This window comes from Protomyctophum parallelum, assembly GCF_964188405.1.
Source record: "Protomyctophum parallelum genome assembly, chromosome: 8".
Taxonomy (NCBI): Eukaryota; Metazoa; Chordata; class Actinopteri; order Myctophiformes; family Myctophidae; genus Protomyctophum; species Protomyctophum parallelum.
The window spans coordinates 32,559,481-32,575,021 of record NC_139703.1 but is presented as its reverse complement, the minus strand read 5'-3'; the positions used below and the strand labels follow the sequence as shown (position 1 = coordinate 32,575,021).

Genomic DNA, 15,541 nt, shown 5'->3' with positions numbered 1-15,541 from the left:
TTCTGGGTTTTGCCATGATGTTTTGGGCAAACATCATAGCAATGACAAATCGCTACTTGCTAGTTTGGGGCACTATTGGGAGGTTGCAGAAGTTGTGTCAGCTTTATACAAATGGTAGAAACATGAGTCCTAGATTACTGACATAGAATATCTTCCTGGTTCCTTTCCAATTCATCCTCTGTGACAGTGTCTTTCATCTTTCTACCAGAGAAGGTATGAGAGATTTTCTTGTTTTCTACTTTGCAAAGCTCCTGTCGAGGACTGTCGCCCAAAGCTCTACTTTAATCATCACTCCCATGTCTTGAGTCCAAAACTTGAGTGTTCCAAATTTGACTTTGTCTGCCCTCTGTGATTTGACAAAACCGATCACAATTGCGTGTCTGATTACAGGAATACATGAATAGCAATGAACTGCTCATATCCGCTGTTACAAATTGGTGATGCACTGTACATGGCTCATCTAATTCTAATTCCTGCTCCCCAAAAGCTTTCCTGGTGACATTTCAAAGAATTTCACAGTTTCTCCACCTATTGGGAGTGCAGGGACTATCTGTTTGCAGGAGATAGTTTGTGAGCGTATTTGATTTCCTATACCTCCTACCTATACGCACCTTCCTACCTACATGACTGCCTGCCTAAATATGTCCCAAACCGCCCCCTAAGGTCTTCCACTGCTGGCCTGCTCGCTTTGCCTAAAAAAATGGCAACTAAAAAATACGGGGAAGCAGCTTTTTGCTTCTACGGGCCGTCGGCATGGAACAAGCTCCCACTGTACCTTCGTCAGGCAGCCTCTGTAGACATTTTTAAAGCTCAGCTCAAGACCCACTTCTACAACATAGCTTTTAATTGATAATTTATTTTTTATTTTTTTGTTATTCATGTCCTCACTGTATTGCATTACTGCTTGTTTTTTTTAATGTCGTTGCCTTGCTTTTCTTTTATTCTCCATTGTTCTGTAAAGCACTTTGAGCTGCATTTCATGTCATGAAAGGTGCTATACAAATAAAGTTATATTATTATATTATTATTACCTCCCCCTTAGTATTATTTCCATTTACTAATTACTACTCTTACATTTCCAGTCAATGAATGCCTTAAAACAATTTGCTGTTGACTGTTGATGTTTGATAGATAGAATGAAATGACTAAAGAGCAAAGTATCACTAAAAAACAAGTACAAATATATATTTAAAAATGTATTTTTGTAGTAAGAATGAATGGACAGCAAATTGTCAGTCAGACAGTGCTTGTTGTTAGATGGTTGACCACTGCTTTCGTCCACCTGTCTGTCCACCAGGGGGCCCCCTGACATCAGCAGCCTGGTCCCCATCGGCCCCAAATACACCATGAAGTGGAGCGCCCCCTTGCAGCAGGTGCAGGTAGTGGAGGTGGGACAGGAGGGCTCCCAGAGCAAGGACACACTCTACCAGCCGGGCGGAGGAGCCAAGAGGTCAGCTGGGGCTTCTGCTGCAGGTACTTCAGTGTTTATTTTCTAACCTTGTAGCTCAACACCCAAAACAGACATTAGACGTTTTTTTCCCGCGGCCCAAACTAGTGAAAATAGCAGATCTACAAGCTTACACCGCGCTGCTTCGGCCCTCATTGTAAGCTTGTAGATCTGCTATTTTCACTACTGTTTAGGTCGAGGGGGGGATTAGAATTAATTTAATTTATGGAATATGGTGATGCCACATACATCTCATCTTGCACTCATCTCATCATGTTGCTGTTGTGCCCTAAAAATAGAAGTTCTGTTCAGTGTTGGTGTCTGCTCAGTCTTAAGTTCCATGTGTGTAGATACAGTGGCTCCTCCATTCAGTCTTAGGTTCCATGTGTGTAGATACAGTGGCAGCGCTCCTCCATTCAGTCTTATGTTCCATGTGTGTAGATACAGTGGCAGCACTCCTCCATTCACTGTTATGTTCCATGTGTGTAGATACAGTGGCAGCGCTTCTCCATTCACTGTTATGTTCCATGTGTGTAGATCATAGACTGTAAAAAATATGGACAAAGCGTTCCCCGGGTCTAACATGAACGTAAAATGAAGCCTGTAATAATATGCTAATTCCTGATGTAAGTCGCCATCTTTGGTACCAGCTGGCCATTGGCTGGCTCCGTTTTGTATACCAGCTGGTCATTGGCTGCCCAGACAACGAGGCGGGACTTCCCCCCTTCTTCTCCGTTGGTTTTTATTTTGACTCGAGTGGGAGGGGAATCCCGATCATAGACTGTAATGGTAGCCACGCCCCTCAGAACATACGCGATGTTTTTTTTTCTTTATGGTCATTTTTTTAATTAATGGGACCATAATTTTCCAAAAAGAATATTATGACATTAGAAATGAGACTTTAAACTAGTGACTGGAAGAAGAAAGTATTCATGACCATGTTTATTAAGGTAATACAGTCTAGGTGAAGTTGGGCCAAAATACATGGGCCTCTATGGAGCTATGGGGCTTTTTGGGTCCGGTCCAGCGCCACAACAGGCCATTATATGAACTACCGATTTCAAATGAGGCTTCACGAAATATCTGGCTGACTGCCCCCCTGGTGTAGATACAGTGGCAGCGCTCCTCCATTCAGTCTTATGTTCCATGTGTGTAGATACAGTGGCAGCACTCCTCCATTCAGTCTTATGTTCCATGTGTGTAGATACAGTGGCAGCGCTTCTCCATTCACTGTTATGTTCCATGTGTGTAGATACAGTGGCAGCGCTCCTCCATTCAGTCTTATGTTCCATGTGTGTAGATACAGTGGCAGCGCTCCTCCATTCAGTCTTATGTTCCATGTGTGTAGATACAGTGGCAGCACTCCTCCATTCACTGTTATGTTCCATGTGTGTAGATACAGTGGCAGCACTCCTCCATTCAGTCTTATGTTCCATGTGTGTAGATACAGTGGCAGCGCTCCTCCATTCAGTCTTATGTTCCATGTGTGTAGATACAGTGGCAGCGCTCCTCCATTCACTGTTATGTTCCATGTGTGTAGATAGATACAGTGGCAGCGCTCCTCCATTCCATTATTCCCTAGCAAAAATATCGACCCGGGTCATGTGCCGCCTAATGGCTCTAAAGACCTAACGCATGCAAGAAAACATACAGTTTATCCAGTACCCCACACGTGTCGTCTCCCTAGTCTTGTTAATCTCATTACTTGGACTGACTTCTGGTCCTTTCTGACTCAGCGAAGGCTAATCTGTTTCTGCTCTGCAGTGTCCCAGCTGAAGGCTGGGCTGTAGACACACAGCCGTGGCCGTCTGTCACTCTGATGGAGGGTGTGTTTGTGAAGAGAATAGTGATGACAGGCACTCGCTCTCACCTGCCTGGGGCTGTTTTATCTTATTGGGGGAAAATGGACTGTGTGTGTGTGTGTGTGTGTGTGTGTGTGTGTGTGTGTGTGTGTGTGTGTGTGTGTGTGTGTGTGTGTGTGTGTGTGTGTGTGTGTGTGTGTGTGTGTGTGTGTGTGTGTGTGTGTGTGTGTGTGTGTGTGTGTGTGTGTGTGTGTGTGTGTGTGTGTGTGTGTGTGTGTGTGTGTGTGTGTTTGTGTGTGAGATTGTAGAGGTGGTGGAGAGGCCTGCGTGCTGCATCATACCCCAACAGTCTCATTTCACTGTCTGATAGACCACAAACACATCTAGAGCGGAGTCATCAATCTGCAGAGATTATACCCATCCTTGACGGCTCCCCAATTAGAGAGCCAAGCCAGCACGAACTAGATAGGGATCAGGTGGTTGAAACACTACTTCTTATCCCATCCCTCATAAAACTCCCATGTATACAGACCTTGATGAGATTCCCCCTGATAAACGTGCCAGGGTGGGGCGCTTCTGCAGAGCTACACGCATCATGCAATGTGAGCAGCTACTGTCTGAGGGAAGAGTGCTTGGGCTCTCAGTGGATTAAGTTATCTCCCTCATTGCCATAGCCTCATTATACTTGGTTGCACACAGGTGAAAACTACAAGCACAGCGTGTTGTGAGCTTGTACTGTAGAACGACTATTTTCGGTGCGCAACACTGCACACAACAATGGCCCAACACGCCTTTATGAATTTAGTACTACTGGTACTCACTCACGACTTGGCTGTGGTGGCACTGGTGGGTATGGAAGGATCATTCCAGGTGCTTCTTCTATTCTATCACTCGCATTGAACCTTATACCGTAATTTCCGGACTATAAGCCGCACCTGAATATAAGCCGCACCAGCCAAATTTAGGGAAAATCCCATATACAAGCCGCACCGGACTATAAGCCGCAGCTACGTTAGCTCAGAGCCTGAGATGGCTCTGCGTTAGCTGTAAAAATCCATAGATTAGCCGCACCGTTGTATAAGCCGCAGGGTTCAAATCATGGGTAAAAAGCCGCGGCTTATAGTCCGGAAATTACGGTAGTTGTTTGGCACAACGTGCCTTGGGGTGCCTGGTCTTTAATCTTTGAGGGGCGTTAGCTCCTCCTATGCCCAGCTTTGTGTGTTTGTGTGTACCACATTTGAGATGATTTGATTGGCTGAGCACGGAATGTGATGCATGATGATGTATGACGATAAGAGGGCCCCTCACTTCACACAGGTGTGATTTTTGTACTTTGTCTCTTTTTTTCCCCTATGGTTTTGACATGAGAGTAGAGCAGTCACCTTAATCACGCCTGGCCACAAGCCTCCCCGAGCATCTGCGGCGGGGCTGTTCCTCAGTCGTCTGCCCAGACATGCTGTCCTCCTCTATTTATAGTCTCAGCCTCTGTGATGTCATTCGGCGGGGCGTCCTGCCTAAAAAAGTCCAACGTTCCCTCGGCTTGGTTAAAAATGGACTAATTTTTCATTCCTGCATATTAACCAGGCTAGGCCCTGGTGCCCTCCGTTATATCAATGAAGACCCTTTTCCTTTGGGAAATGCAGGTCTCGACTCTCTACACTCTCTCTCTCTCTCTCTCTCTCTCTCTCTCTGGTTGTCTCAGTCAGTCCCTCTATCCTGTAGACTTTTTTGATTGATTGAAATATTTATTAACAGTTTGTAGAATTTACAGTACATTTTAAGCACAAACTCAATACAAAGACTGTTAACTGTGAATGGACGACCCAATTAAGCATTACACTTGTTTACAACAGGGTCCACATTGTTCAATTCATCAAAACATTTAGAGACATACAAATAGACACTTCTATGTAGCTAAAGAACAGAACAGGAATTCATCATATAGGAAGCAAAAAGGGAAAAGATACATATACAGTGAGGGGAAATGGGGTGGGGGGGGGGGGGGGATTCAGATTTTACAGAGGCCAGTTTCGAATTGCAGCCATCCGTAGGTGCCCTTTGAGAGCGGTTTTGAAGGAGTCAAGGGATTTGCATGTCTTAATGACTGTTGGTAGGGCGTTCCACATTTTGGTGGCATAGGAGCGAAAATAATTTAGTCCCTTGTTTGTGCCGAATCTGGGTTGTACATGGTTTGTTGTACTCCCTCTGGTGTTGTGGGTGTGGACTTCGTTTACACTAAGGAAGTATTTAGACAGGTACATGGGTATCTTGGTGGTGTATCGAATCTTGTGGACCAGACCCATTGCAAGATGCTGTACTCTGTCGTCGACCCTAAGCCATCCCAGCCTGTCAAAGTGGGCAGGGGTGAGGTGGGTTCGGGGGGTGAGGCCAAGTAGGAGCCTGACCAGTTTGTTTTGGGAGGTCTGGAGCCTTGTTTTAAGGGCCTTTGAGGTGCTGTGGTACCAAGAGGTGGATGCATAGTCAAAGAAACCTTGTACGAGGGCTCCTGTTAAGGTCTTCAAGGTGTTTTTGCTGACCAGTGAGGAGATCCTGTAAAGGAATCTTGTTCTTTGATTGACTTTTTTTATTACGTTGGTGGCCATCTTATCACCGGAAAGATTGGCCTCCAGGATGGAACCTAGGTAGGTAATTTGATCTTTTCGTGTGATAATATTGTCACCCACTCTAACCAAGAAGCCATCTGCCTTGCTGAGATTACTATTTGATCCGAAGAGGATGGATTCAGTTTTTCCCAGGTGTAAGGATAGTTTGTTATCAGTGAGCCAGGTGCAGATTCTACCGAGTTCAGAGCTGAGGGTCTTTTCAACCTGCAGTTTGTTCCTGTCCGAGACCAGCATTGCTGAGTCACCTGCGAACAGGAACAAGTTGCAGTCACAAGCTGAAGTCATGTCGTTAACATATATTAGGAACAGTAAAGGCCCTAGTATGCTTCCTTGTGGGACGCCACAGCTCACTGGGAGGGGAGGGGACAGTGTTCCGTTCACCTCCACCAACTGTTCTCTCCCCTCCAGGTAGGATTGCATCCAGCTCACTGATGTGCTATCAAAACCAATAGCTTTAAGCTTGTTAACCAGCCTCCCCGTGCTGCTACCTTGTCGTGGTGGGGAGGCTTGCGTACCTCCGTGACTCTGAAGGCTATACCGGAGGGGGCTCATACCCTCAGCAGGTTTAACCATGCCGGGCAGGTTTTAGAGTAGAGGTCAGACAAAAAGCAGCACCCGGTCCTCCAGGTTTGGGGGTTGGGCGTGGGGCCAACAACCCCACCCCGTAAAACACTTTCCGTTACAGAAACGACGACAAGGATACAGAAAGAGAATTCGGCACTGGAAGAGAGAAGTTCTTCAGCTCGAGGACGTATGACGTTAGGTGGTGAAAGCCAGGATCCCCTGGAAGCCGCAGGACCGACCACCCTTCTCTCAACCAGGAAAAGCATTGCCATTGGAACATGGAACGTAAGAACAATGTACCAAGCAGGGAAAACCTTCCAAATAGCGCAAGAGATGAGAAACTACGATCTCGTACTACTGGGAATCAGCGAGGCAAGATGGACGCAATCTGGACAAAAAAGATTGATGAGTGGAGAGCTGCTGCTTTATTCAGGCCATGAAGATGAAGGTGCCCCACACACACAAGGGGTAGCTCTCATGCTATCAAGACCTGCACAGAGAGCATTGATAGAATGGGAGGCCCATGGACCAAGGATTATCACAGCATCATTCAGAACAACAAAAGAGAAAATAAAGATGAACATTATCCAATGCTATGCACCAACAAACGACAGTGAAGAAGAAGAAAAAGAAGAGTTCTATGACAGACTTCAGAACATCCTGGACAAATACCCAGAGAAGGATACCACCATCCTCATCGGAGACTTCAACGCAAAGGTAGGAGAAGTAAACACGGGATACGAAGAGGTGATGGGAACACACGGACTCGGAGAGATGAGTGACAACGGAGAGAAGTTCATAGACATCTGTGCACTGAACAAGCTGGTGATAGGAGGCAGCATCTTCCCCCATAAGAAGATACATAAAGCAACATGGGTATCACCAGACCATACTACAGAGAACCAAATTGACCACATCTGCATAAGTAAGAAATTCAGAAGATCACTACAAGACATAAGAGTTAAAAGAGGAGCAGATGTAGCATCAGACCACCACTTGCTAACTGCTAGACTGAAGCTCAAGCTAAAGAAAAACAAGACAGAGACAACAACTAACAGACAGAAATACGTGAGCCTACTGAGAGGGGCAGAAAAACAAGAAGAATTCAAATTGAAACTCTCCAATAAATTTGAAGTTCTACAGGACCTACTTGAAGGCGAGACCAGCATTGAGAGGCAGTGGCAACAAATTAAAGACACACTAACTTCGACATGCCAAGAAGTGGTTGGCTACAGGAAATTCCACCAAAAGGAGTGGATAACTACAGAAACACAACAGAAGATACAAGAAAGGAAAGAAAAGAAAGAAGTAGTGACAAAGAGCCGCACAAGAGCATCAAAAGCAAAGGCGCAAGCAGAATATACTGATGTCAACAGAACAGTAAAGAGGAGCATTAGAGCAGACAAGTTGAAATACATCAACAACCTAGCAGAAGAAGCAGAGGACGCAGCAAGGCATGGAAACATGAAGCAGCTGTATGACACCACCAGAAAGTTGTCAGGTAGATATAGCAGGCCACAAAGACCAGTCAGGGAGAGAGAGGGAAACATCATTAATACAAAGGACGGCCAACTAAATAGATGGGCCGAATACTTTGAAGAACTGCTCAATAGACCCCCACCAACAAACCCCCCAGAGATACAACCAGCACAGACCGACCTCCCCATCAGCTGTGATATACCAAGCAGAGAGGAGATCAGGAAAGCAGTACAACAGCTGAAGAACGGAAAAGCAACAGGGCCAGATAACATCCCGGCAGAAGCCTTAAAGACAGATGTCGATACCACTGTGAGGCTGCTTTATCCACTCTTCAAAAAGATCTGGGAAGAGGAACAGATACCAGCAGACTGGAAAGAGGGCCTTATCAACAAGCTCCCAAAGAAAGGAGACCTCTGTAACTGTAACAACTATAGAGGGATCACCCTACTCTCAGTGCCAGGGAAAGTGCTAAATAGAGTAATCCTAGACAGAATGAAGGATGCAGTTGACCACCAACTTAGAGACCAGCAAGCAGGATTCCGAAAGAACAGGTCATGTATAGATCAGATTGCCACGCTCCGCATTATTATAGAGCAGTCACTAGAGTGGAATTCACCACTCTACGTCAACTTCGTAGATTACGAAAAAGCTTTCGATAGTGTACATAGGGAGACCACCTGGAAGTTACTAAGACACCATGGAGTGCCCACTAAGCTAGTCAACATAATCAAAAACAGCTATTCTGGAATGACTTGTAGAGTGATACACGATGGGGAGCTCACAAACCTGTTTGAGATCAAGACTGGGGTCAGACAGGGTTGTCTACTATCCCCATTCCTGTTTCTACTTGCCATTGACTGGACAATGAGAAAAACAACAGAAGAAAGAAAGAACGGAATTCAGTGGACGTTATGGACACAGCTAGACGACTTGGACTTTGCCGACGACCTGGCACTACTCTCACACAGACACCACCAAATGCAAGAAAAAACCAAAATACTGGCAGAGACTTCCTCACAATTAGGACTCTCCATCCACAAGGGAAAAACACAACTCATTAAGATAAATAACACCAACACAGAGCCAATCCTTCTAGGGGACAACGCGTTGGAAGAAGTAGAGTCCTTCACCTACTTGGGGAGTATCATCAGCAACCAGGGTGGTACTGATGCAGATGTGAAAGCCAGGATAGGCAAGGCAAGAACAGCATTCCTACTTCTCAAAAACATCTGGAGCTCTAGAGAGATACAACAACAAACAAAAATAAGAATATTTAACTCTAATGTAAAATCAGTCCTGCTTTATGGGGCAGAGACATGGAGAACAACAAAGACCACAACAAATAAAGTGCAAACCTTCATCAATAAATGTCTCAGAAGAATCCTGAAAATACACTGGCCAGACAAGATCAGCAATATAGACCTATGGACGAAGACCAAACAACTCCCAGCAGCAGATGAAATCGGACGAAGAAGATGGAGATGGATCGGGCACACACTACGTAAGCCAGTGTCAAACACGACCAGACAGGCTCTGACATGGAACCCCCAGGGGAAGAGAAACAGAGGTCGGCCCAAAAACACCTGGCGGAGGGATCTCCAGGCAGACACCAAGAGGCTGGGAGGCACCTGGTCGCAGATAGAAAAGAACGCCAGTGACCGAGAACTCTGGAGGTCCCTTGTCGACGGCCTATACCCTGGAAAGGGTGTCAGGCGTAAGTAAGTAAGTAAGTTGTTAACCAGTATGGAGTGGTTCACGGTGTCAAAAGCCTTTTGGAGGTCCAGCATGACCATGCCGCAGTATTTTCCAGCGTCCACCTCGTGTTTGATGTGGTCGCTCAAATAGAGGAGGCATGTGTCAGTGGAGTGGGATGTTCTGAAACCAGATTGGAACTCGTACAGCAATTTATTAGTGGCAAGATACTTTTCAACCTGTTCATAGACAATTTTTTCCATCACTTTCGAGATGGAGCTTAGAATAGAAATAGGGCGGTAGTTGCCGGGTTCTAATTTACTCCCTTTTTTGTACAAGGGGGTTACTTTGGCCAGTTTAAAATCTTGGGGGACCTGTCCCTGTTTGATGGAGAGGTTAACTATGTGGGTGATGACTGGAGCTATGGAAAAGGCTGAGTCTCTGAGAAATTTGGAGGGGATATTGTCATGGCCAGTGGCCTTGTGGGGTTGGAGGGCACTCAGTTTTTTAAGTACCTCCTCGGTTGTTACCATTGCCATTTTGAAATCATCTTTACAAACACCAAGGTTTTTGTAGAAGGCTTTGATGTGCTCTACACCAAAACGCCCAGAGTGGGAGGGCAGTTTGCTAACCAGCTTTGTTGCAATGTTTGTAAAGAAGATGTTCAGGTGGTTGGCTACATCAAGCTTGTCAGTGATGAGGGTGTTATTCGATTTGATGTTTATGTTAGTAAACCTGGTTTTTAGTTTCTGACCACAGCCTAGTTGGTTGTTTAGTAACTTCCAGAGTTCCCAAGGATTGTTTTTGATTTCCTCTGCTTTATCATTGATAAAGTTACATTTGGCAGATTTGGTCATGGCAATTACACCGTTTCTTAGCTTGTTACACAATGATGGACAAAATACTCAACCACAGTTCTTGTGGTCAAATATATATATATATATATATATATATATATATATATAAGTGAAACGAAGAACTGCATTCTTTTTTTTATATATATATATTTTGTTTGGGGGCTTTTCTGCCATTAATGATAGGATATAGTGGAGAGGGAGAGAGAGACTGCAGGGAATTACACGCAGCAAAGGTTGATGGATCGGGACTGGAAGTCTCGAACCCAGGCATGCGCCAATGTGTGGTATGCGCTTGGACTGCTTAAGAAGTGGTTAATTCATAATGTACTTTCTATAATGTAGTGGAGTCAAAAGTACGATATTTGTATTTGAAATGTTTCCCAACATGCATTTCAGACACCACCAAAGCATTTCTGGAGTACAGTACTAGAGTAAATGTAGTTCTTTACTGTCCACCGGCGCCTATAGAGACCATTGAACTGTAGGTAGTGAAAGAGAAGGCCCCAGCATGTTTCTCTGCCTACTTGCAAGCTGTCTGGGTCGATGCCACATCCCTTTAGTTTTGCGCACACACTGCCCTAACTTCACTCTTTCCAATCATTGTATTGGACAGCATTGGACAGTGGAAGACTGTGAGTCCTCTCCTCTGGGCATGGTCTCAGGTGAAAGTGTGCAACTGTATAACTACTTAACTAGATTTATACTTCGTTGTCATGCCACTGTTTTAGAAATGGCTCCGATAGCCAATCTACAACCTCACAATGTGTAATGTGAGCTTGTAGATCGCCTATTTTCATCATTCAATGAATTATGAATTCAGCAATAAGCATATGAATGTGAAGCTGTGCTCATTTAGCTTGCCAGAATTAATAATTTATGTTCAGGTTTTGACTTGTAGTTACGAACAAACAGAACACGGGTGTTTACTGCTTAACATGAATTCAGAAGAAAGGAGCTTCCTCTCAGTTGTATTTTGGTAGAACATCACAGAACAGTTGCTACAGGTTTGAAGGCTGACACATTTTTTCTTACTTTTTTACAAACTTTTCTTTATACCGTTGCTGGCACCCTAGCAAAGTATTAGATTGCTTTTTTATAAAGAGAAAGTAAACGCAAGGACATCTGCGATCCGGGAAGCTGCAGGGTCCCTCTGGGCTCAGCTTGCTTCCTCGCTAGCTATAGCGTGCAAGCTAGCAACAGTGCATGCCCGGCGGTTGGTGCGAATAGCCGTGTCTGTGTGGAAAAAAGTGTGAAAGCCAATCCCTGCCTTACCAACGGGATTACGCTGGATTACAACTCAGCACATTCACCTCCGGGGCCACGTCCGGCAGCAAGACCCACACGACTCCCAGGAGGAGCTCAGGAAAACCTGAACAGCAGTCTAGTCAACCCCCCTCCCCATGGGGGAGAACGGGAACACAGTCATTGTTCTTGTAGCACACAACACAGCACGTCCCCCCCTTTATATCCAGATATCTCTACTATTGATTGTCTGGCACAGATGACAGATGTGTGTGGACGTCCGTGTCAGGGCTCCCATTAAACCTTCCCCAAAGGATAGAATGAAGCTCTTTAACAGGGATAACACGAGCCCACCTCCCTTTCTCGGTCTCTTTCTCTTTCCCACTTTCAGAGTTGGACTCTGCTTTCACTCTCTGTGTGCATGCGCGTGTTTGGGGGGGTGCGCACACGCAGGTGTGTAGACAAACATCAGCAGGGCCATGCTTCATTAAGACAGCCTACCGACGAGCTCCACCACGTACACTATAGTGTAGCCCACTTGATTACGTGGCCGCAGTGACAGCAGTGACGGAAGGCTTCAAGATGCTGTAGCTAAAATCTACCTGCAAGATGTAATTAGGCACTGTTGCTCACAAAGCCCAGAGCGCTGCTGCCTGGGATAGACGTGGGCCCGGTGAAACCAAGGGGAAGGACAGGAGAGAGCGGCAAACAGGAGGAGACGACGCTATCGATTCCCGGTGGCGGGAGAGGGAGAGAGGCTGTGTGATTCTTTGAATCGATGCTGAATTTCACATTTAATGAGACACCTGCAGTGCTGTCCTTTTGTTTTGCCCAGCGAAAAAGGCGCCATACAGTAGCTCCGCATAACAGTTTCTCCATTCTGATTATTATTTTCTATTCTTTCGGCTCATGAATGCACTCTTTTGCAACTCAACAAGTAAATGGCGATCGATCCACCCCAGGCAGTGAACTGTCTTTATTAGTGGCGCCACCGGCAGTTTTACAGTTCCAGAAGTTTTGTTTTCTTCCAACTCCCAATAGGTCAAGTTAGTTCAGACGCAGCAATTGTGCCTTTATGTTTTGTTCTCGTAAATATGTCATGCATATTTCATACTGTATGCATGACCAATGTGCATTTTTTCCATCCTACATCTATTGATGTCCATACCTTATTTATTGCGTGAATGCAAATGCTCTGTCAGCAGGGCATTGCTGTAGTATACTGTAGATAACAAACAAACAGAAGCAGTAAACCTTCCCTCGATGCATAAGAAATACCTGGTGTGTGTGTGTGTGTGTGTGTGTGTGTGTGTGTGTGTGTGTGTGTGTGTGTGTGTGTGTGTGTGTGTGTGTGTGTGTGTGTGTGTGTGTGTGTGTGTGTGTGTGTGTACATTGTTACATCTTGTGTACAGGTACATAAGAGTAAAACAAAATGTTGTTTGGCTTCCTTCAGACAATGCAGCAGCATACACAAGTAAAAAAACTGCATTGGCTGAGAGGAGCACGAGGCGAAGCTGCCGTACGTGGCACCATCTTGGATTTTTCTTTTCTTTTTCTTTTTTTTGGTAAAATGCCTGAATTAAGCAATATTACATGAGAGGGTGTGGTTTAACGTGATTATTGCCACATCAGTGATGCGGTCAGGAACGAGACGAAGTCGAGTTCCGCAAGCAGTGGCTATAATCACTTCCAACAACACCCTCTAGTGTAATATTGCAATTATACAACAGTTACCCTTAAAACTAAGAAAATCGCTGAAGAAATCGTTTTGTTTAATGACAGATGTACCGTTAGTCACTACGACTGCAAATGTCCCAAGAAACTAGCTAGCCTAGCCACCGAGTTTGCTAGTGCTCTGGGAAAACAGAGCAGCTGAATTCTTTGTTTTGATTAGGTGGTGAATGGTGCTGGTTTGATCCACGGCTAGAAGGCTGTTTCAACCAATCAGATTGCTTCCTCGAAACGACCGGTTGTATAATTGTACATTGTAAATTGACGTTGCAACTTGCATGCCTTTTGGTCCTCTCCTCTCAGGTAAAGCTATCCTGGGCCCGCCACGGCTCTACCAGGAGCTGCAGGAGCTCCAGCATGACCTCTCCGTGGTCGAGGAGGTCACTCTTCTGGTGGGCACGCTGCAGGGGACCTACCAGGTACGTACATGTCACTCCAGCCGACTCTGCTTACAGGCACATGATGTCGGAAAGGAAAATTAAAGAATCTTTGTGTTCCAGTGGATCCAGTGTAGCCTGGGACCAGACCAATCTGCCAGTGCAAAAAATGTTTTGCCATCATCTGGCCACGCAAGGCTATAGATCCAGTGTGTTTTATTATATTTAGTCACAGTTTCTGCCCGACATTGGTGATGCTGTCAGAAAATACATTTCAGTTTGCCTTCCTAAACAAAAATTGCACACGGCAGATATGACAAATGACTCCAAAATACAAATAAATTACTTGACATATACCAACATGACACAGTACATACTGTAGCACAAGCCAGTGCAAAAGTATGCATATTACCACCGTGACTACTCTGGTCTAGGTCAAAAGTGCTTGTAGGAAGTCACCAAAGAGGCTCTTCTTCAAGACTGGCCACCTGTAGTGGCGAGGCTCTCTCCATCTTTTAAACACTTTTTGGGCGGGAACCCCTTTTGGTGTTAGCATTATGTTATGCTTTAGCTATTGAAAAATAGCAGATCTACAAGCTCATAGCGCGCCACCGAGTGGCGCGCTACGAGCTTGTAGGTCTGCTATTTTTTTTTAATCAAAGAACGACTGACATAGAAACATAGCTTTTTCAGAAAACTGTCAGGATGTAGAAGACATGTTTAGAAACTGAACTCAGGTCAAATTGGGTTAAACCCTTTTTATAGCCTATAATGACATGACCAGAATAGGGCAATAGTTAAAGTGGCTAATGGTGCTGTCCTGTTTGCCTTACTTTTAACGAGCACAATGTCCTTAAGAGTTGCAATACTGGCTCTGCTCCAAAAGGCTGATTTTCACCCTCCACGTGGTTGTAATATAATTCTCCACAAAACAAACAGGGGAAATACGTTGGCTCAGTCAGGACATTGACTTTGAGAAATGTATTTGACTTGTTGGACTTCACTGTAATGGATATGGTAGTTTGAATGAACACAACATTTGAGGCGGGAAAGAAATGCGACCAATGACCATATGACTTGAAATAATGCCTTGCATTATTACTGTATTACAGGGTGGTTTATGTGAGCTTTCTACAGTTTCTACAGTTTGCATATCAGTACTGGTACCATATATAAAAATGTCAGTGCTTAGTACAGCATCTCTGCACCTGGATTGAGTATACAGTTTATATGGTATAACAGTGAATACAATTATCATGCTTGTATCTGTGCCAAGGGAATGCCAGTGTTCCCAAGTTGTAACTCTTTGCAGTAACATTACTGTGTATGCATTTTGCATTTGCCAACGTAAGTACATTACTGTACACTTATCCATAGGAAAATACAGTGGAACTAGAAAATACTGTTCCTGAAGAAACAGTGTTGGCACGAGTGTAGCGCTCTACTCCATCCATCATGATGATGTATTGACGCACAGCTCCCTCCCTCTGTCTTCCTATTGGTTGACACATATGACGTCACAGCCCAGAGCTGGGCAAACGGACCCAGGAATATCATTAAAGATTACGATATACAATAGTGGACTCGTTGCTTGAGACCACAATAAGGCCCTTAAAGAAGGGTGTTACAAAACATAATTTCTTTAAGATAAAAGTATGCGCCATGTTCTGGATTTCTGGTGCGTGACAACTCCCAACCAAGTATAAATCAGGCATTACTCTTTTGA

The 15,541-nt window shown here is 44.8% G+C and overlaps 1 protein-coding gene across 2 annotated transcripts in view; it reads left to right on the top strand.

Annotated features, from left to right (window-relative positions):
- arhgef10la (Rho guanine nucleotide exchange factor (GEF) 10-like a) overlaps nt 1-15,541 on the top strand; it is a 168,055-nt gene that overhangs the window by 44,338 nt on the left and 108,176 nt on the right. For both annotated transcript variants that reach the window (XM_083771476.1, XM_083771475.1), the window contains 2 exons: nt 1,298-1,473; nt 13,742-13,857. In XM_083771476.1, coding sequence (XP_083627602.1) covers nt 1,298-1,473; nt 13,742-13,857 — 292 coding nt within the window. The remainder of the gene's footprint in view (nt 1-1,297; nt 1,474-13,741; nt 13,858-15,541) is intronic.